At 40.4% G+C, this 23,593-nt stretch overlaps 1 protein-coding gene across 1 annotated transcript in view; it reads left to right on the forward strand.

Annotated features, from left to right (window-relative positions):
- Positions 1 to 23,593, forward strand: part of LOC146684456 (plexin-A1-like) — a 314,632-nt gene that overhangs the window by 233,564 nt on the left and 57,475 nt on the right. The window contains exons 13-18 of the mRNA XM_085444381.1: positions 2,660 to 2,811; positions 4,672 to 4,792; positions 4,974 to 5,110; positions 8,456 to 8,623; positions 19,074 to 19,167; positions 20,354 to 20,590. Of these exons, the coding sequence (XP_085300507.1) occupies positions 2,660 to 2,811; positions 4,672 to 4,792; positions 4,974 to 5,110; positions 8,456 to 8,623; positions 19,074 to 19,167; positions 20,354 to 20,590 (909 nt within the window). The remainder of the gene's footprint in view (positions 1 to 2,659; positions 2,812 to 4,671; positions 4,793 to 4,973; positions 5,111 to 8,455; positions 8,624 to 19,073; positions 19,168 to 20,353; positions 20,591 to 23,593) is intronic.

Consider the following 23,593-nt stretch of genomic DNA (forward strand, 5'->3'; position numbering starts at 1 on the left):
TCTTTATATTATAGAATAACACTGCCAATGGTATTGTGATTTTTCCTTTTGGTTCCAAAGTGTGGCTTGCCTGCTTATCTTTCATCTGTTAGCTTTAATTTAAAAGAGTCAATAGGTAATTAAATTAGCTTAAAAAAAAAGATGAAAGGCTTTTAAAATGTTGGGGGAAAGCCAGAATGTGATAAGTTAAAAATCATATGCAAAACTTTAAATGTTTCTAGTTAAAAAAAGAGTATGTCAGATTTTAAAACTAAGAGATCGACACAAGCAACACATGTTAAAGAAAGAAACGATTAAAGAAAAACGATTACAGGTCACCAGAGAACTTCAATCTATACATCTAAAAACCACAAACCAGGCGAGAAATTTGGGTGTAGTGATGATGCAGACCTAAACTTAGAAAAACACATTAAGACAATAACAAAGTCAGCTTACTATCACCTCAAGAATATATCAAGGATAAAAGATCTGATGTCTCAACAGGACCTGGAAAAACTAGTCCATGCATTCATCTTTAGTAGGCTTGATTACTGTAACAGCATCTTTACAGGTCTACCTAAAAAATCAGTCAGACAACTACAGCTCATTCAGAACTCTGCTGCTCGAGTCCTCACTAAGACCAAAAAAGTGGACCACATCAGTCCAGCTCTGAGGTCTTTACACTGGCTGCCTGTCCGTCAGAGGATAGACTTTAAAGTTCTGATGCTGGCCTATAAAGCTCTGAATGGTTTAGGACCAAAATACATCAATGACCTCCTGACCCAGTATGAACCATCCAGATCCCTCAGGTCATCTGGATCCGGTCTTTTATCAGTTCCCAGAGTCAGAACCAGACACGGAGAAGCTGCATTCAGCTTTTATGCTCCTTATATCTGGAACAAACTCCCAGAAAGCCTCAGATCAGCTGAAACACTCAGTTTATTTAAATCCAGGTTGAAGACTCACCTGTTCTCAGCTGCATTTGAATAAAGCACCAAATCCACACTTTAAGCTTAAATTTCAAAACTTACATTTAACTACTGATTTTATCTATTTCTGATTTTATCTGTTTTGATTTTATATACTGTTGTTTGTTTGTTTGTTAATTAGTTAGTTAGTTTATTTGCTAGTTTATCATGCTTTTTATTTGTTCTTGTTTCTAATGTCTCTGTAAAGCACTTTGAATCACCTTGTTGTTGAATTGTGCTATACAAATAAACTTGCCTTGCCTTGCCTTAAAAAGCTGCATCATCTCATTTAACAGCTATATGTACGTTTTTGGGAACTGTGGACACCAACCGTGGTAGTTTTAGACATGGAATGTATTTTTATATTCTTTCTTTGTGTAGGACATCAGCTCAGCTGCTCAACAGTTCAGTGCGCCCCATGTTTTATTTTTTTTATTTCATAATATGGAATGGATTTTATGCGGTGACAGGTCACAGGCACACAGGTTTGGCAGCGTCTTCATGAAATAACCCAGGCGTTTCCTGAACGAGATGTCTGGATGACAACATGTATTTTTTCAAATCGTGTAAATGTTGTGGAGCCCTCATGTTTACACTAATGCATTGCTATACCACAGAAATTTCACTTTTGAGTGGAAGATGACCACAGGCCAGTTTGATGACCACATTACCTCAGTCCATATTAAACAAGAAGCGTTCCAGGACTGCAGACCACTGCTAAGGCAACTCACTCTCTGGGTGTTGTTTAATGCAAGCCCTGAACAATTTAGTAACATTAACTGTACAGAATGTGAAAGAATTCCCTGCATCAATAATTAGAATGCTACCTTTGAGCAAGGCATTTAAACTCCAGCTGTTCTGCCTTTGATTTTCATTTGCTGATTTTTTTCTTTCTTTCTGAAGAACGGTGCGAGAAAGGATTTAGATCTCAGTTGATTTGCTCCATGTAAACATTTAGAATTAAATCTTAAATGTCTGGGAAGACAAATTGTTCATCCCCCACGCTGCTAAAATCTCCATTTGTCAAGGTCTGCTGTCGGCTACTGTATGTAGTATAATAATGCCGTGCAGCCATGACGTACCCTGAGTTTGCTTTTCCACACCGCGCTATGTGCTCAGCCAAGCACTGCAGGAGAACCGGGCAATGGACAGATTACACATAATTACCTCGTGATGCTTGTTAGGGATTAGGTTTGCGTGTGCGTGTCTGCTACTGATGTGTGTGAGTGTGTGTGTCGGTGACAACTGCCGTCCATCAGTCACCATATTTGTTTTGTCACACCACACCTGTCCCCGTTACGCGCCATAATCTGGCTAGATAAATCACATTACGGTTCGTCTATGCGACTGAGCGTTACACTGCCGCAGCCCCGTGGACGCAGCCAAGCAGCCATAATAAGTTTCAATTAAGCAGAGATGATGCTGGTTTGCTTCTGTATACCGGTGTTTATGGGTTTTATGCCCTCTATTTAACAAATTTTCTGTGCTTTTCAAAGTCAAAAGGGTGATTCTTCTTCATCAAAACTAAATCCACAGATGTGGATGACTCAGTTTAAAGTGTGCACATATTTGTGGGGGAGTTTTTCATATCCACTTATGCCCTGATGTTGTCTTAGAGGACCATTTTAGGGACAAATGTAGAATAGAGAGAAACAAAAAAAGAATCACTTCATCCTTTCTGATATCTGTCCCCCATGGTCTTGTCTGTGCAGTTATTCCCTGAGACGGGGCCTCGACAAGGCGGAACCAGGGTGACCATCTGGGGGGAAAACCTGGGTCTGCAATTCAGAGACATCCAGACGGGCGTCAAATTGGGGAAGGTGCCCTGTGTTCCCGTTGAAGACGAGTACGTGAGTGCCGAAAGGTAAGTTGAGAGGCAGAATGCACACACACGGTAACCATGCATGCGCAATCAGACAAAAATAGGTGTAAAAAGGCATACATGTACAATATATTGCCAAAAGTATTCATGACCATAGTGTAAAATCAAGCACCAGGCATGCAGACTGCTTCTACAAACATGTGTGAAAGAATGGGTCGCTCTCAGGAGCTCAGTGAGCTCCAGCGTAGTACCATGAGGGGACGGCACCTGTGCAACAAGTCCAATCGTCAAATTTCTTCATTACTAACATATTCCAGCTGTTAGTGGTGGTGGATGTGACTGAGAATGACAGCAACTTAGCCACGTGCTAGGTCAGGTAAAATCACAGAACAGAGGCAGCAGATGCTGAGGAATGGAAGTCGCAAACTTTCTGCAGAGTCAATCACTATAGACCTCCAAACTTCATGTGGCCTTCAGATCAGCTCAGGAACAGCGCACACAGAGCTTCATGGAGTGGGTTTCCGGGGCTGTGCAGCAAGCAAAGCATCAGATGCAGTGGTGTAAAGCACGGCACCACTGAACTCTAGAGCACTGGCGACATGATGAATCACGCTTCTCTGTCTGGCAATCTGATGGATGATTCTGGGTTTGGTGGATGCCAGGAGAACAGTACTTGTCTGACTGCATTGTAGCAAGTGTAGAGTTTGATGGAAGGGGGGTTAGATTATGATGTGGGTTTGTTTTTCAGGAGTTAGGCTCTTCTCCTTAGTTCCAGTGAAAGGAACGCTTCATGCTTCAGCATACCAAGACATTTTGGACAATTTGATGCTCCCAACTTTGTGAGAACAGTTTGGGGATGGCCCTTTCTTGTTCCGACGTGACTGCTGCCAGCGCAAAAAGCAAAGGCCATAAAAACATGGATGAGCGAGTTTAGTGTGGAAGAACGTGACTGGCCTGCACAGACTCCTGACCTCAACTCAATGTAACATTTTTGGGATAAATTAGAGCGGAGACTGCAAGCCTTCCCAGACAACACAAAGCTGCTATAGCTGCAAATAGTGGGACAACATCATATTAAACCCTGTGGATTAAGAATGGAATGTAGCTCAAGTTCATATGTGTGCGAAAGCAGACCAGTGAATACTTTTGGCAATATAGTGCATCTAAGCTCACAAAGCCTACAAAGACAGATCAATACATTTGCAGCATGCGGATGACCTAAATGCCTCTCTCACAGAATCAAACATAATTCCAAGGACACGCACAAAGAGGAAGCTGCAGCTTGTGCCTCTCTGATCCTGCCCAATCAAAGGACAGGAAAAAATGTCAACCAGAACACGTTTGTGTATAGGTGCATCCGCGTTCAGCAGCTGAAAAGATAGTGACATCAGGCTTTCTTTTTTTGTGCGTTTGTAAATTCCATCTGTCGTTCCTCTCCATTACTCTCTACATATGCTTTTTCCTTTATTTTTCTCATCCCTCTATACTGACATTTACTCCTCTGCAGGGTCCTACACGGCTGAGGAATTGAGTTCACGCAGATCAAACAGTCTCTCTGAAGTGCAGTTAGTTGGGAAATGATGCATGTTGAGATAGAGGGCATCTCTATTCAAATATTACACACACATCAGTTATTCTACATATTATTCCTGACATCTCTGCACCACTCCCTAGTCAGATACATTTTTCCCTTTTTTTTTTTTTTTTTTACTGTCTTTCACCACTCCTGAACTGTAGATTGAGATCTATTGTCTGAAGCATTTTGGTGTCTGCATAAAGCCTACTGTGACCACGTGACTGACCATTCACTTGTTTTTGCACTGCACTGCACTACATACTGTAAATATGTGACAAAATGAGGAATAAAGAAGCATCTGCTTCAACTTCTCTCTCTGTGAACAGAATAGTGTGTCTGCTGAACGACGCAACCGGCTACAGGGTCCAAGAGGCTCAGGTGGAGGTGTGTGTGAGAGACTGCGTCAACGACTACAGAGCCCTGTCGCCGCGGCCGTTCACCTTTGTGGTAAGGATCCCGGCGAGGAGACTTCAATAACTCTTGTGTTATCTTAGCCGCTCCACGAGGGCCGTGACAAGTTAAGAGACGCTCCCACTGCTGAAACACAATTACATAGTGGACTAAATCATAACTAAGTTGATAAAAACTAGAATATTTATATAGATTTTTTTCCCTCTCTTCTTTGCAGACTCCCTTTTTCACACGTATCCAGCCGTCCCAGGGGCCCATTTCAGGGGGAACTCGTGTCACCATCGAGGGGAGCTACCTCAATGCGGGCAGCTACGTGTCTGTCAGCATAGGACCGCTGCCATGCCAGTTCAAAAAGTAAGACTCCTTTTTTTATTGTTGCTATAAATTTAAAATGTATTAAACTAACCCCCTAAGGAAAACTGAGTGATGCTTAACGTGGTAAAAATAAATTTACACTCAGAGCTGAAAATGCTGAGGATGATGGGAAAAACAAACAGATCAAGCTTAAAGGAAATATGTGCATAAATAAGGATTCTCTGTCTGAAGATTGGTTTTGTGGTGTATTGCAAAAGAAAAAAATAGCATTATCATAAAGATATTACATGCACGTGCAAACATGTAACCAGTATGTCAGACTGGGTTTATTTCTGTGTGTGTGTGTGTCTGTTGTATTAAGCGTGTGTGCATGCTTGTTGCTCGCAGACACTCAGCACCTCTTTGTCTGCTCTCACGCAGGCTTTCCTTAATCTACTGCATGGAGAGAAAAAAAAAAACATCCAAACTATCACCACAGTTGCTTGCATGTCAAATGTATGGATTAGCCTCAAATAGCTAATCTCTATTGAAGCGAGCGTACGCTAGCTTTGATGTCACACCAGTCGTTTCCGTCCTCACGGTAATCCCGCAGACTCCACTTCACCGCGACTGTTTGCTCACCTCAACTCTGTCTTTATCTGTCACACCCTAACTGTGGGACCGTGTTTGTGGCATCTTGTGAAGATTGCTGGGGCATGGGTTCTTTCTGAATGGGGTTGCTATGGTTACAGGCTGGGGGACTCAGGAGACTGGATATCGTAGATTCTCTATCCTTTTTTTTTCTTTCCTCATACTCTCTCTCCCTGTGTGGCTGCTGAGATATAAAGAGGCACAATAGATTCTGCAACACCAAACTGAAGTGCGCTCACATACTTTCTTATACACATGTACTGTACTGTACAAAAGCAGCCACCGCTTAACTGTGCTAAATACATATTAGATAATGTATCTACTGAGGACTGCACGAGGCTGCAATCCAAAATGTTATTTTGGCTTTAAAATAATATTTTGGATTGTAGTGTTTGTCATTGGTACTATTGATTGTTGAGATAATTTTTTAAATGTAAAAAAAGTAGGTGCTTTAGTTAGTCTTAAACATAATAATAATCATAATCTACTAATAATCTAGTAATAATAATCTAAATCTGGGTGTATCATCTGGATGAGGGAGGTGGTTGATCAGATTGCACCCAAGTACAAGTGCAGTCCACACAGAAGGAAGGAAAAAATCCCCCCCCGAATGGAGGCATTATCTGTGCTATCGTTTCCCTTGTCGCTTGAAGTCAACTGCACTTCCGCGAGCCACAAGATCTGATCGTATTTCCAACAGGACTAAAATAAAGCAGTGTAAATACCAAGGGTAAGGACTCAGAGTTGTTGCAGTTACCTAAATGCTGTCTTCAGACAGTCTGTATATAAAAGATGGACATACATAACATCACCGAATTTTGTAGTCATGTAGACAGTTTGAAACGTCAGTTGTAGTTTTTTGGGGGGGTTTAAATGACAAATGAGAATATTTAACGGCTCGGTCATATTAAAGTAAAAATAGGACAGCATCCTTCTTCTGACTATGAATATCAAATCTCACTTTCAGCTATTTATTTTGTCATGCCAACAACCATACCAACATTTTGGCCTTCTTGTTATGCTTTCATGAAGGTACATGTTTGCTGGCATGACAAAGTAAATTGGGGAAACTAAGAAGTTTTGTGCTACTGCTGCTTATTGACTTGGATAATTGACCCTGGAGTTTTGGTGTGGCACTACCGATAAATGTACCGGGAAGGCAGGTCCTTTTAAGACACTGGACTAAGAAAAATCCTTTGTTGCCTGGTAATTGCATTGATTTCTTTTTTTTATTCTGATTTTTTTTTCATTTGGCGATTGACTGCAAGTAGCTGCGGCAACCAGCTGATCAGCTGAGTGTGCAACACCTTTAACAGCACCTGACTGCGAGTGCTCATAGATCTGGTCCCAGTCTTTGGAGCAGCTGTTCTAAGTTAACAAGACCACAAGTTCATTGCACAAGTTTGGAATAATTTTGTTTACAGCCACTGTTTATCCTTTAGTGTAAATGTATCATAAATAAGAGGGTGGAGTGCTAAGTTAGCTAATGTTAGCAAGCTACATACAGAACATATGAATAAAACACTACAATTAGACACACTACAAAGTTTTCGACTGGGCTGTTAAAATAATAGACCACATCCTATGCCATGTTATTAGTTAAATAACTGCTCCAACAATACAAACACCTCAGATTAAGTGAGGTGAGGCCTAGCAGACAGTTAGCAGCTATAGCCTGACTCTTTCAGCAACCACTTATAACTCAGCCTGCCCACTCAGTCTGTTATTTGTATTAAAGTATAACTTTAATACCACCCCCACCAACCATGCAGTCTTTAGCAAATCAGCTAAAGAGACAAAGATTTTTATTCTATCCAGACTGTAGTTATTTAATTTCTGCTGTTAAGTTAGGCATTTTTGTAATGTGACTCTATGTGGATTGACCTGCTTTTTGAGCTTTTCTCAAGTGGCCATTCTCAAAGGAGCTGTCGTTTTTGACACTTAAGTGTTAGCTTTTTTTTTTAGCCCTGTAGGTTGCCACTTGATAGACTGACATAACGGTCTTTAATCCCAGTTGTGTAAGTGGCGACAGATAGTTCCAACTATACATTTGCTCTGTCTTGGCCTCACACATACAAGCTCAAGTTGTGAACTCTGATTCGTATGTTCCAGGAGGCCCTCAAGCTGATCAAACAGCAGGACTTGGCTTATTTTGTGAGCTGAAGTGCTCTAGTTATAAGCAGAATGATCTAATCAGGCAGTTTACAAGATGAGTTAAAGAGCATGAGATTAATTGGCTTCACAGGACAGACATTGGTAATTACAAGAAAAAGTCATTTAATATGTCATCTCTTCTGCTCGAACCTCGGTATGAAATAAATGTCCTGGCACAAGAAAGAAATCATTGCCTCTTCATTATTACAATTCTTTATTCTATAATTCTGAGTGATTAGGCTCCCCTAGCTGCTTGCTAGGGTGCTGCTAAGATTTTTCCTCTGTTAGATGTGAATACTTTCCTTCTCAAACCTAATTTTACTTCTCTTTTATTCCCTCTATATGTGTTCTTGTCCAATAATTCTTTATTAATTAGAAAATTCCTGCAATCGGAAACTTTATTCTGTCAGAAGAAGGGTTGCTACCTTTTCTGGTGAAATAGGTTTTATCTTTTCAGAGCCTGGCAAATGGAAATGTGAAAATACAGCCCTTGATTTGAGCATGTTAACATTAGTTATATAATTTGCTCTCTACTTTGCTGAGACTTGTCCTTGGGCTGGAATCGATTTCCGTCAGCTTTTCCTCCTTCTGTCTGTCCAGGAGGAATGCCCGTGAGATAGTATGCGTTACACCAGCTGGACTGGCCTCGGGCAGTGCCCCAGTCTTGGTGGACATCGATGACGCAGAGCTCAGAAACCCAGAAGTCAAGTTTAACTACACAGAAGACCCCACTGTTCTGAAGATTGAACCTGACTGGAGCATTGCCAGGTAAGCTAATGTGTTGTGTTTGTAAGTTTACAATTTGAGTAAGCAGCATTTTTTTTTTCAAGGGATAGAAACAAAGATGTTGCTCCTAGAATATATCCAAGTGGTTCTGAAGAGGTCCTGTGGGGACATTAATAATAATCAATCAATCAATCAATCAATCAATCAATCAATCAATCAATCTTTATTTATAAAGCACTTTTCATACAAAAAAAAAAAGTAGCACAAAGTGCTTTACATAGTTAAAAGCAGCCCACCCCACCCTCCAACTCACTCCCCACACTCTCATTAACATAAATGATGTGAATACACACATATCCCCCCCCCCCCCCCCCCCCACACACACACACACACACACACATACACACACGCGTACACTTAAAGAGTAAAAATTGGGCTGGGCTCGCATGAGCCAAGTGATGAAACACTATAACAGGGAGCCGTCTGCACCGGGAGCCGGTCACAGCTCACAAAACTGAACCTAAATATTTTTTCATGCTGGAATTTTGTCTAGTTCAGATCCCGAATAAATGTTGGCTGGATAATCTCAGCAGCTAGCAGCTGAGAGAAATTACAGTCTAGCTTTTTGCACTACTCCTGTGCTCCAGAAGCATCGCGCTGGCAAATTCGAGGAAGTGTTCTCGAAGCAGTCGGAGCAGAGTTAAATGCAGGATGAGAGCTCTGACAGCTAGTTTAGATGGAGGTAAATTGACAGTGCCTCCGGAGGTTTTTCATCTGGCTCGAGTGAGGCGTTTTCAGCAGAGGAAATGAGCAGCAGCAGAGGCGGCGGCAGCACGGTTTATCTAAAAACAGAAGAGTTTAAGCTCATCGTGTAAAGCGGGTCATTAATGGCTTGATTTTGATTGGTTGATTGAAGTGGCATCTAATACTGATCTGCTAACGATGAGTGAGAAGTAATGCAAACAATGCGCAGATTTCCACAGCCTTTCACACAGCGGCTAAATAAATAAACACTCTGCTCCACTACTCGGCACTGAACATGACAGCAGCATCACTGGGGAAGACGCACACAAGCAAACCATTTCACATTAAAGTAGATTTACTGTCAAACGGGGCAGACACATGCACTTATTGGGCTTTATGATGGATACTTAGGCTACTAGAAACAACTCACTCTCACCCTTGTGGTTTTTCTGGAGCTCCATTACAGCTAAGTAGGGCTGCCACAAATGATTATTTTGATAGTCGACTAGTCACCGATTATTTTTGCGATTAGTCGACTAATCAGATCATGCATCCATTGGACGTACAGCGTACAGCTTATTGCACCAGCAGGCATCTGCTCTTATATAACTATCATTAGCTTACAGCTTTAAGATTTTAAGGTATGTGCTAACTAAAAATAAAGACAAGATGATAGTTTATTAAATTTTAATGAAATTTGTAGATTGTTTCGGTGAAGTTTAATAAACTCCTTGCTATCTAAAATATAACAGGACACCGGAGTATATTCTCGAGCATCTCACACTTCTGATAGTGTCTTTTGTTTGGATCTTACAAAGCTTCAAACGACGCGTCGACTATTAAATCGGTCGTCGACGATTTTGATAGTCGACGTAATCGTGACTAGTCGACTAATCGTGGCAGCCCTACAGCTAAGATTTATTCCTCTGTGGGAGGTTGTTTGAGTTTGGTGTTACTTGGACTAATCGCAGGTTTTTAATCCTATGTGGGAAGCATATTGTGCCGATTTTTATCGCCAGCCGAAATACACACTGATGAATGGCTCCTACTGGGTTTTTGTGCGGTTTAACTCTGAGAGCTGTGTGGTTAAAACCAGTCAGTTAAAAATAACCTGTTGTTTGGCTGTGGTTAAACTTTATAAGGTAGTACTTTATTTCCTTTCACATATCCTGTCAAAGCCCTGTTCCTTTATGTCCAGAGCAACATTTTCTCATTCTCTTTGATTGAAATTCATTTCGATATTTAAATAGGCAGCAGTGATGCCTTTTTTCTTTTTTTACCCCTTGTTTTTTTTTACCTGTTCTTGCCTCTTGCTCCTTCTGTGCTCCTCCCTTCCCTGTTGTTACTCATCAGCAGATTGTAGGAGATAGATGCAGAGCTTGTTAGAGAAAAGTGTTGATGAATCCTGCCCAGTTCCCTTTTGCCCAGTAGGGCCAGCCAAGGAAGCAGCTGAGGCCCAATCACTGCCCTTCCCACCCACTGCGAGGGTGCCTCTGTGAATGTGTGTGTAAAAGCTCAAAACGGGGGTTCTACTTCAGCAAGCTCACTCAGGAGTGATGATCCCACGCAAACAAGAGGCGTGCGCGCACACATACACACAGACGCCCCGCTGATTCCCAGAGTCCCTGATGTTTGGCCCCAGATCCCTCCTCCATCTGGTTCAGAAAACCAGAAAACAACTCATGCTCCTCGGAAACAGCAAGCAAACTGCGATAGACAAAAGTGCGTGTGGCGCTTCCAACCAGTAGGAGCTTTAATTTGAATGATGAATTTCAGCCAGCGATCGGCATCACGTGTCGCTTTAGGTAGAAAGTAAAAAGAACCAGTAAGATGTGATAGTATATCCGTTCGTATCTGCCTTATTGTCTGCCTTTGTGCGGCTACATGCATGCCTGGGGAGCATTATCATTGTGCTTGGAAGATGATAGCGAGAGTGGATAAAAGAGAGTGAAAAGAGAAAGAGAGCAGGGGTGCAGAGAGAGAGAGTGCATTACCATTGTGCTTGGCTGATGATATTCCATTTAGGACAAAGACAGAGCACTTCAAAAATAAATCAATGAGGAGTACTCATCTGGGATACTGGGGGAGATTTATTTGGGTAGTGGTAGAGGTTAGAGAAGCAATTTTGGAACAAAATATTCAGATTTCTTTCTCAAACAGAGAGTAAATACAGCAGATGGCTCGGAGGCTTGCCACTCCTTCATTGAGTACTGCCAGTGTGCCTTTGAGCAAAACTGATTAGTACTTCTACTCCAATATAGCTGCTTCATGGTAACTGTGAAAAGTGGTAGCTGCCAAGGCTAAACGTGTGTGTGCTTAGTCAACAACTTAATTACGAGCAAAAAGGTCAGACCAGGAAGTAGCACGGCAAAGTTTGTCCATGCCAAGCCACCAGCACAGCAGCCGGGCTGCGAGGTGAGCATTTGTTAAATGTCACTTGTGTGTATAAAGTCAAGAAGAGCACTTGTTGGGAATTCTCAAAAGTGCAAGCGCTCAACTGTCTTGTTGGAAGGACTCAAAAATCAGAATCCTGAAAGCTACCTGAGGCTATTTTGCTATTTTCTACAAACTCTTGTAGGACTGATTGTGCACACTAACATACTAGTTAGGAGCAGTAGATCTTTAATTGCTTTTACTTTTTCTTCTTGGGTTTGTATGGTGTTTTAATCGGTCAGTAACATTTGCTACCAGTTGCAGTTTTTTCCAGCCACACAGAGACTGTTGGGCGACTTCCTGCAAACGACTGGTTGCTAGAGAAATGTGTATTTCTTAGCTGGTTGGCCAGTGTTTGCTGCAGGTTGCTAGCAATCACTAGGAGAAACTGGCAAAGAGCAGCAAAGAGGTATACAGTGCTGCACTGAAAATCTTGTGATTAGTCTGGTAACTAACAGATTTCCACAGTTTTCAGGGAAGAAGCAGGTTGATTTAGTGAATCTAAATTACCACTAAGCTGTAGTTTACTGAGAGGTGCATGCACGGTGCACAGAGGCGTATGTATACCATCGACTGCAGTCTGCTGTAAACGAACGCAACTTTTTCCAGGTACATTTACCCAACATACGAGGGTTAGCAAAAATGGATTGTTCAACACAATAAAATTCAGCAGATTTCTCTATTTGACTCTCTGTTAACTTACCGTTACAGAGTAGCTTGACTGAGCCTTACACGTGTGCTTCAGTGTTCAGTTTCAACTTGCAAACAAGTTTTTAATCATTTACTGCTCCACAAACAAAATCTTGAAAAACTGTTCCGATCCTCCTCTTACTGCCCGACAGTGACAGAAAATGCTAGAGAAAATGAGAAGTAGTCAAAAAGGAAAGGAGTCCAGAGAAAACAAGAGAAGGATGAAGAAAGAGAGAGAAAGACTAACCGCAGTAGCTGGATTTCCCAAGCTACCTGTGGGAGTTTATTCTGATTGTCTTGTTGTCTGTTCCCTGAAGCATGTACCTGAGCTAAAGAGACTCACTTAGACAAAGATAGGAGCAACAGGGACAGAAGGATTCAGAGCAAATACACATCAAGCTGAAGAGGACGGCAGCAGAGGAGAGGGGAGGACAGCCGGTGTTATAAGAAGTGCAGTCTGTCTGCTCCTGTGCTGCATTTGTAGCACAAACTTTAACAGCTAATTAAAAAAATCTGCTTCTTTGAATATCCTCTGGGCTCCTTTCTTAGGTGTCTTCATCTGCCTTGTAAATACCACAGTAATAATATGCCAGGTCACTTGTTCCTTCTGTTAGCTAAGCGTGGTCCATGTTATATATAATGTATACTGAAGGTACTGGGGCACTGCTTATGCAACAGTGTTTCAGAGCCTCAGATTATTATGATGCTTTGGACTATCTTGCATTCATGAGGTCTTAAGCTAAACATAAATAAATATATAATATAGAAAATATATTAATATATGACACAACAACATTAATCATTTAAATGTAAAGCAGTTGTCCAAACCAATATGCTGAGAGATCAGTCCGTGGCCGTGACACAGAAACTAATTTCTATTCAAAGTGGAATGAAGGAGATTAAAAAAATCATTAAAATAGGTTAGATGGAAGTTTCCTACTTAAATTTCTTCTGCTCAACAGAACAAACTTGATTTGTACAAAATTAATTTTTACTACACTGGCAGAGTTTCAGAGTTTCATGGCACCCATCCATAGTGAATTGAAGTGTCTCGCTTCCAGTTACTTAAACCGAATTTGGCTCTTGAAGAGTACAGCGCTGTAGAAGAAATGACACGAATACTGTATTACAAAAAAAAGAGTTAATGTGTATACTTTGTAAAAGTGTGAGCAATCAGAAAAATATTGGTACCTTTGTCAGCTGTCAAAATACAAGTCAGAGGCTTTATGCTTCCTATAACACCTATAATCGCGTATTAAACATGACAGTGTTATCCAAAGAATGGATGAGATCAGGTATCCTAAGCGAGTAATGGGCAACCTGCCAAAAAAGAAAAAAAGACTCTGAGAAGCTGAGAAGAATAGCCAGGCTCGAAGCCTTTTATATACCTACAATGCAAGAGATGGTACGTCTACCTTTATCATTTACTCCCTGTCTCACCCTATCATTAGCGTTTGCCGCTATTGTAAGTCTCGCTGGATTAGAGTGAGAGATGAATGTCTCTTGTTAGCCAGCCAGACTCTCTTCCTAAGATATTAACAGGTTCTGTCTCTGCTTCTTTTCACCGTGTTGTTCATTCTGCTGTTGGTGCTTGTACGCCAAGTCATTCTGGATAAGTGTCAGATTAATGCTGACTATGAAAAAGACACCTTGGTATTGCAGAAATCAATGTTAATATGTGGTAACCCACCAGATGAAATGTGCTCTGGCGCACGGTGGAGCGTCACAAAGGAGTACTTGAGGCGAGGGACTAAGGTTTGTCCAATGCCTCAGTGAATTCTGTAATACTATGACAGAATTTGTGTCTGCCTATATGGTATTTATTATATCCTGTGGATGTGCTGCCATGACCAATTGTCTAATCCTGCAGGAAGCCCTTAACTTCCCCTCACTGAACTGCTGTTCATACTAACATAGGAAGAGCCTGCCTTCAGAGCTTCACCTCTCATTCAAGAGACTTCTTCAGTTCTAAAACAACTGGTGGAGACTTCAGGGTAATAAAAACCTATTACCTTGTAGTAGGCATAGAAGAAAGTTCTAGGAGTCACGTTCCATCTAGTGGGAAATGTCTTAAAGCAAACAAAAAACTAAAGAAGTCCTGTTACATTCTCTTCAGGCTCTCAAAACTACCATGATTTAGATGGCTAAGAATCTAGATAGACAAGATCCTGCCTTAATGGGTACACAGGACATGGCACATGTTGCATGTTGTCTGGTTCAGAGACGGGAAAGATTGTCAGCTTAGCATGCACATAGAGTTTAAAGTTGCCGTCAAAAGCTAAAATTAGTGAATATATTCCTTCTCTTCTTGACAAATAATAAAAAGTCAAAAGGATATTTATTGTGAGAAATTCATCAGCTTGAGTACTCACAAAATCTTTGGATTTGTGAAAACCAACCGTTACCTTGGATCATGGAAGATTTGCAGTAAGATAGCAAGGGTAACGGGAGAAGGAACAGGGAAAGCCTTACAGTTTTATTGGCCATCTGCTGTTAAAACCCCAGGGCTTATAAGTCTGCAAAGGTGACTGATCAAGACACACCAAAATATCTTTGTTTCAAGTTGTTCTTTGGGTTAAATCTTTCCAAGATCGAAGAACAGGGGGAAAAGAGTGTAGGGGCAATGAAGCAAATCCCTTCCTCAGCAGTTTCCCCCGACAGAGTTGATACCACCAAATATTCCCAAGCAACAGAGAGTAAATCTGAAAAACACTTGTCTTTTAGGTGTAGATAGCAGAGGCAGCAGTCAGGCTTGGGAATCTCTGAGTGAGAGAATTAGGTGTATTAGATTCTGCATCAAGCCAGCCACACAAAAAGACCCTGAGAAGTTTTTACTTTTATCACTGGCTAGTTGAACTAGAGAATTCACCATGGTATAGAAATATCCTGTGGATATCTGTGTTTTTGGGTTTGCAAAAATACCTTAGCATCCAAGTGTGGTTAGGGAGGTATACGATGTTTGTGATTTCTTCAAAATACGTGGTTTTATTCCAGCCTTTTATTTCAGACAGCAGTGATAGGAACTACAATACAAACCCCTCTAGACTGTGAGAATCTTGTAGAAAGACACATGATAGTGGGTCTTAGAAACAATATCTCTCAGTGGCACAGATAGCCCAGCAGCGGTGAAAGCGCTGATCTTCTAGAGGAAGACAGCACACAGGTGCACAAACTGCAACTGCAAAACAAGGTGAGCGTTGAGAAGGTAAGAAAGGTTTGAAAAAACCTTCTAAATCCAATTTAAGCGTAGCTGTGAAAATGTAAGGCTAACTCCATTCCCTTTACAGGTGGCAAGAGCCCTCTGTGATAAAGGTTTTATATTTTCCATGAACTTCATGACTCTCTCGCATTGAGGGTCATCACGAGAAGACCACCAATCACTTTGGATAACAGCAAAAAGAGATGCAGTTGAATATTGGCCACCAGATAGACAAGCATCGTCAGACATGGCGAAAAATAAAGAATTTTTAAAATAACTTAAATAAACAAACAAAGATGGTCTGACCTGCACCGACAGTATCAAAAATTACGCCTGGCAGTTCAGCTAAATTCTGCCATGGCGATTTACTGTATTCGGTCCAGTACACCTGCTCAAGGCAAACACCGTGACTGTAGATAGATTTGTATTTATAGTACAGGGGTGGGGAACTCCAGGCCTCAAGGGCCGGTGTCCTGCAGGATTTAGATATCACCCTGGGTCAACACACCTGAATCAAATGATTAGTTTTGGCATTGCCAGGCCTCTGGAGAACCTCAAGACATGTTGAGGAGGTCATTTAGCCATTTAAATGAGCTGTGTTGGATCAAGGACACATCTAAAACCTGCAGGACACCGGCCCTCGAGGCCTTTAGTTCCCCACCCCTGCTATAGTGGATCTTACATTCTGTTTCTCCTTTTTTAATTTTGTGTTGTAAATTCCCCTATAAAGATGATTTTTAAAATCCTCCCTGGTGCCCATGGTACTCTACCCTAAGCTTGGAGCAAACTTCCTTTAATTAATAGAAAGTAGTCAAACTGTTCCAACATTTCATGAAAGCTTTCGAAGTGTTTAACAAAAAAGCTGGAAAGTGGTGCCGAACTGCACCGTTTTAAGAAGGGAGGAAAAAAATGTTCCTGCAAATGTCGGTATTAATTCTGCTCTTTAAAAATTTTTTCATGTTAATCAAATCTGCCTTGAAGGAATTAGACTAACATCATAGTAATAAGCGAAAATAAATATATTTTTGGATTAAGCAGTGTGTTGCCTGGGTTACACTTTCTTTGAACATCATGAAAAACATTTGTTGAATAATTTAAACTTCCAATTAGCAAAATACAGTCTTGCTGCACCGTGTCTCTGTAAAGTGTTCACTGTAATGTGTACCGTCATTAAACTAGTAAAGTCACAAACATTGACCAAGTAATGGTTTGGGCCCAATTCTTCAACACAGTGTGAACTCTCTTAGGCAAGCTTCCTTATCTTTTCTTTAAGTGGTTCGTCACGCTTCTCAAAGGACATTTCTTTGGATGTCAGCTGCCTTTTGTTCCATCTTCTGTAAAGATGATCCTACACTTCTTTAATAAAAATAAAGTCCAGGGTTCAACATTAGGTGGAGGTCAATTCATGAGTGATAGTGTTTTTCTGTTTAGGTGCATATGTTTGGGATCATTGTGGTGCTGAAACCAAAGCTGTTGCCAGTCAGACACTTTTCCAATTTTATTGTTTGGTGGATCAAAATCTGATGTTTTCTGCTTTTATAACTTAATTAATTTTGACAAGATGTCCAACACCATTGGCTGAAAGGCAGCCCCAAACCTGACAGAGCATCCACTGTGTTTTAAACACAGCTGTGGACCCTTGCTGTTGTTCCTGAGCTACAACAGCAAACAGTAGATAGAGCATCAGCTAAAGATATAATTTAAAAATTAAATTGCTCATTTTTATGTTTAGACACAAAGTTAGTTAATCCCTTGAGTTAGGTGCCTTTTTTATTCTTGAATTATTCATACAACAGAGTTAAATGGGTAAACTGATCAGTAGGGATGGGTATCGTTTAGGTTTTATCCAATACCGGTGCCAAATCGGTACTTTTGAAACGGTGCCGGTGCTTAAACGGTGCTCGAACCGGTGCTTAAAGCATGGAGAACACAAACTTTGTCCAAAAACCTCTCATGTTCAGCTGTTTTTTTGTAAAAAGATAACAATGTTAGCCTTTTCTGCAGCTATGGGGCATATATGGTATCACTCTTGGCTGGAAGCAGTGCTTAAACAATGGAAAAAAAACACAAACTTTGTCCAAAAACCTCTCATGTTTAACTGTTTCCCTCTTTTTCTTTGGTCATTTTAGCCTTTTTGTCCAGGGTGAAGGGAGTATCTGCCATCAAACAAGAAGACAGCCGCATGTAGCTATGATGATGTTTGCTAGTTCACCTTACATGCATTAATGTAATAACATGGTTAGCCTACTCAACGTAAATTATACTCGAACAACATTAAGCGACTCACGCAGAGAAGAACGGCTGCTGCTGCCATCATCATCCGTCATCATTTCTGCTACACTGGCAGGGCTAGGGGCCAGGACTCTATTCTTCGGGTTTTTGGGGGATGTTGCTCCGGGTCCGATAACTGGCAACCCACCCAACGTGCACAGTGTGAGGTCTCGCAGCAAGCTATCAAATACAGCGCATTTCTCGGCTTTTAAAAAAAACGCTATGCGTCGCCAGGTGTTTCATCGGATTCGAGGTGTTACCTCCTTTGACAGTATCACAGTATCAGCTTAAAGCACTTGTTGCAGGCTGCTGAGTTTGCATATTTTGCTGTGAAGTACAGCCAGACTTTTGACCGCTTCGCCTTGGACATTTTTAATCTGTAGCTCTGCTCTAACAGAACGTACGTACCTGGCCCCGCCTACTATCCTGGGAAACGTAAAATGATTGGCTAGAAGTGTATCACAGCTCAGGAAAAAAAAGCACCGAAATAAAGCACCGAAATGTGCGCTGCTTTTCGGTCTGGTTACTACCGTTTATGTCAGAACCGGACACCGGTACCCATCCCTACTGATCAGGTATACTATCAAGACCACTTTAAAAAATGACAAGATTTTTCTTTATATAGCAAAATATAAACAAATGAGCAGCTATTCAAAACAACATATTTGTAGTAGAAAACAGTTAAGGTTATGGATTGTGGTTGTGCTTTAAGAGAGCAGAAGTCACTTTAAGTTTCTCACTATTCAACCAGGAGAGTCTGTAGCTCAAGAGGTAGAGCAGGTCATCTGCTGAGAAGAAGGTTGGCGGTTTGATTTCTAGCTGCTCCAGTCTACATGCCAAATATCCTTAGGCAAGATACTAACCCTGGTTGCTCTGTGAATGTGATAGTAAGCACTTGCATTTAAAAAAAAGTGCGTTTTTGAATGAGGCAAGTTGTATAAAGTGCTTTGAGTGCTCGGATAGAATAGAAAAACGGCATGTAAGAACCTGTCCATTTAGCATTCTATCTGTTGTCTAAACCTCTGGGTGACTATCATCCATCTATCCAGCATATATCACTTCATTTCAATGAATCATATGAACATGACTGCTCACTGCAGTAATCTTCATGTGATTGAGGCAGATAATATATATCTGCTCGCTTCTTTTTTACAGTGGTGGAACTCTGCTGACAGTGAGCGGGACCAACCTCGCAACCATCCGAGAGCCAAAGATCAGGGCCAAGTATGGACAGGCAGAGTCCTTTCATGTGAGTACTGATGTGACTGACACAGCAGCTGCAGAGTGTTTACAGTATACATTATTCAGATATACACCTAGATACATACATTAACTGACAAATACTCTGAAACAGACCTCTCTGTGTACAACAGCACATTTCCAAAAAGCTTCTTCTATGTGCCGCTGAAGGTGGCAGACAGTTTGTCTCTGAGTGTTGCTCACGACTCCTCGTTCAGCAACTCCAGCTTCAGACATCTAACGCTACCCCGGGCCATAACGCTTTTCAAATGTCACCTCACTGTTCAGAGTTTTACAGAAAAAAAAGAGACAGCATCAGAGGCTACGCATGCTTTATTTGAAGAGCTGAGGAATTTTGTCCCTTCTATTAACAATGTTGGCAAAGGACTTTGGTGATTGTCAATGTGAGCTGAGTCTTTGTAGTTGTCAGGGTTAAGGACTAAACCACAAACAACACTAATGCACTTCAATCTGCGGATAAAGCTGCCATTTATGGAGGAGAAACAGCCTACAGGATGCATCTCAAACAGCTCTTTATCGAAGCGCTACTTTGCACTTAAAGGACTTTTGAACAACAAATCACAGTTACATTTTTCTTACTTCCAGTCCAGGATTGGGTTGCTATTTGCAAGACTGCAGACATACGTATGATAGGCAATCCATTACAAGGAAAAAAGGCATCATTTAAACTTTGCTGTTACATTTAATAATAAAATGTGTTGCATCTAAGACCGTAGTAGCCAAGCAGTCTTATAAATTAATGCAAACACGGCCATGACATCATGTATTCATGTATTCTCCAAAGCAATGGTGTAAATACACTCTCAGGTACAAGCAAAGGCACGGAGCACATTGCCCGTTATTAACAGTTGATCATAAATTTGCAACCAATTTACATTTCCAATAGGCCTAACAGCATTGTAGTTTCACAGGGCATTGACTTTAAAAAGGATGGGTTATTATGCCCAACAGATCCATTTAAAAAGAAAATTATAGCCTGCGGGTTATTTCTAAAAGAGGCAATTCTGCCTTTTTTTACTCAGCATGTAACCACCTTGTAAATAAAACTAGAACAACATTAGTGTTTAAGTGTTTAGCAATTTAAGTGTTTGGGATTTGTCCCAATCTAGATTCGACTGTGTATGGTAGCTGCACAGCAGGACTAAAAACATTTCTCTTTCATGTCTCACTTTCAGAACTGCACAGTGTATAACAATTCAGTCATGGTGTGCCTCGCTCCGTCAGTGGCGGACTCGGAGCTTGGTTTTTCCGAGACTGGCACCGGTCCCGATGAGATTGGGTTCTACATGGACAACGTGAACGCTCTGGTGGTGGTCAACGAGACATTCAGCTACTACCCCGACCCGGTGTTTGAACCGTTGAGTCCCTCTGGGATACTGGAGCTCAAACCCACATCGCCACTTATTCTCAAGGTCAGAAAGGAACACTTCTCCAGCTGGCTGTACCATTCAGCTTATTTCCTCGGTCTGCTTGATCTGAGGTTTTTGTCTAACACTGTCTAGCATTGGCACAGTACTAGCAGGCTTCGTATATACTTTTTAACTTGTCAGGGACACATACACATACACATAATGCAGCTGTGAAGATAAAAGAGATTCAAGTACACATTAATGTTACCTTTGGACACCTTTTACTTACCTTTAAGTAGAATGGGAATAAGGCTTTTGACACCTACACAGAATTAAAAGTTGCCGCATTTACTACTTTCTTTGGTTGGAGGTGTATAAAGAGGTGTTTTTCTTTCACTTGACTCTTTATATGAAAGACTTTCATGCAGTGCAGTGGGAAGTAGAAAGAGAACATTTATTTAGTTCCCCCCCCCCCCCACCCCCATTGTGGAATCAACAGTTTTTATCTAGTATTGGCTGATAGGGACTAAAAGGTTTCCCCGAGCTTGTATCGATCGGTCAGGTCATGTCTGATTAAAAAAAGAATTTAATTACATTTTTGTTAGGCCATGCCTTTTTTATAACTGCTCCTACACTTGTAAGACATTCTTAATTTACCACTCAGATATCAGAGATCAGTCATTATTAGCTTTTATTTTTCTTTCACACCTTCATAGACAATATTCCTTCTCATTTCTAAGTAATGACTACTGATTAAATAAACACGAACCCATGGTTATTAGGCTTTTTTTAAAATCAGTTTTCATTTTTCAGTTGATTATGGAGTCATATATATTGTACTAAAAGATGAAAGGAAAAGCTACATTGCAAAGATAGTATTTGTTGTTCCATGTAGAATCTGATGAAAGAAACAGTGTTGCCTTATATGACATGTTACTGTACGTTACTTTGTATGTTACTCTGGTTTGTAAGTAAGATACTGAAAATTGTTAGATGGTTGTTGTTCTAAACCAGCCATTCCCGAGGTCAAGCGGCCCACTTAAAAATCATGAAATCCCAGCCAATCTTAAATATTTACTCCAATCAAAATAAAAGACAAAGTGATATGCTTCCTTGAAATTTGTATTAAAAAATCATAAACAACACGGGCTGTCAGTTATAAATTGCTAAAGCTACCCAGTCATATACAAAGTGTTAAGGCCAATGTGTGACCCACCCCATATGGAAAAGATATATATAAATCGTATAAAGTTTTTATCTGTCTTGTATGAAACTTGTATGAAAAGCATACAAGAGTGGAAACACATATAAGATCCCTTGAAAAATTATATAATGAAACTTGTATGTTTTGGATAACTTACTAAAAAAAAAAAATGAAAGTAATGAGAAAGTGGCCACTTTCATGAGTAAATCATGTAAGCCTTATATGATTTATATATAAATGAAAGTGGCCACTTTCATGAGTAAATCATGTAAGTTTTTACTATTTCTTTTCCATATGGGACCTGCCACTGGGAAACAAACTTCAGTGCAAGAACAATACATTTAAAAATAGTAATATCATAAACCAGCTACTTCCTGTTACCACTTTTAGGTTTTTTTTTTTTATATAAATAGATACATTTATATCACTATGTAACTATACATAGGCCTACTTATTTCTGTATAACAGAAATTTCAAACTCAAATCCTGTTATTTCTGTCCACCTTATGTACCTTTGTGGCCCACCACACTTTGGGCGTCACTGTTCTAAGCTATCACACAACTTACTTAAATATGATAATTGATTAGCTTTGATAAATATCACCATTTAGATCTAAATCCATGCAAATCTCCTTACAAGGTGACAGAGTGCAAGAGCCTCAAAATAATTAACTTCATTAAAATGACAGCATTTCAATTGGCACGTTATCGCATGTTAGCATGTTAAGAGAACAGGCTTTTAGAGCAATGATTAATCCATGTGTTTAGCCAAGTTCATGTCAACAATCACTCTGAGCCAAGGAGAAAAACTAAAATTTGTACTAAACCCTGACAGAAACTTTTAGGTATCTTTGTAAGTAGTAAGCTAACGAGCTAAAGCTAAATAGCTAACTAGGTTGTGTATGCTAAAGGTTGTGCTTTACATTAGACCAGATTAAAAAGGGCCTTTGCTTTACCCATATCTTACACTTCTGTGTTTATACTTTTGGTTTATGAAAGTCAACAAAGGACGGCACTCTCTAGGCTTGTTAAAGGTCAGCATATCTCCCAGAGGCTTGTGTGCAGGAATTTCAAAGCTTGACAGGCCTGCCATGGCTAGCTCAATTGCTTTGCTCTGATTTGACAACTGGCGTTGACGGAGGGTGTTATGAGTGACAGTTACTTTCTGTAAAGGAAGAACTCTGTAGAACACAAAAATAAACCAAAGAACTATATTTTTGTTTTTTAATTTAAACCATTCATTTCATTTTTTACCAAGGTTTTTTACTTTCATATTAACCACAAAAGTTTCAAACATACTGAACTCTTCTGTTTATAATGGCTAAACCAGCTTTGAGGGACACACATAAACACACTCTCACAAGCTGTTTTTCTTCTTACAGAAAAAAGAAAAAACTTTCAAGTGTGTAAAAATAATTAAAAAAAACCCTTCACAAATTCATAATTGACAGGTGAAAGCAAATGTCCACACACACCAAGGCCAGAAACCGTCCTTCAGTAAGTAAGAGCAGCTTCACTGACTACCGTCCTCGCCCACAGCCTCGAGGTCTGTTAAATAGCAGTTCTTTCAATTTGTGTAATTAATTCTTTGGAGCTGAAAGGCCAGTATGGAAATGCACAGGCCTAGAGGTTTGGATTACATTGGTTTTCAGTTATTTATTTATTTTTTTTCATTAACTGTGATTGGATATAAGTATGGGAAATTAATTGGGACTTTCTGAGTTGTGCGTATGCCTCACTGCATTATCTCACCCAGCTCACCTGAAATGTTTAGCCCGAGAGTAGCTGAAAAGGAATTAACGCGGCTGTTTCGGAGAGAATATATTTATTATATTAAAATAATCGGTGGAGAAAAAACTGAG

The sequence above is a fragment of the Copadichromis virginalis genome, linkage group LG20, assembly GCF_057382275.1.
Source record: "Copadichromis virginalis isolate Kocher_CV1m ecotype Utaka linkage group LG20, C_Virginalis_male_GT1.1, whole genome shotgun sequence".
In the NCBI taxonomy this organism is placed as follows: domain Eukaryota; kingdom Metazoa; phylum Chordata; class Actinopteri; order Cichliformes; family Cichlidae; genus Copadichromis; species Copadichromis virginalis.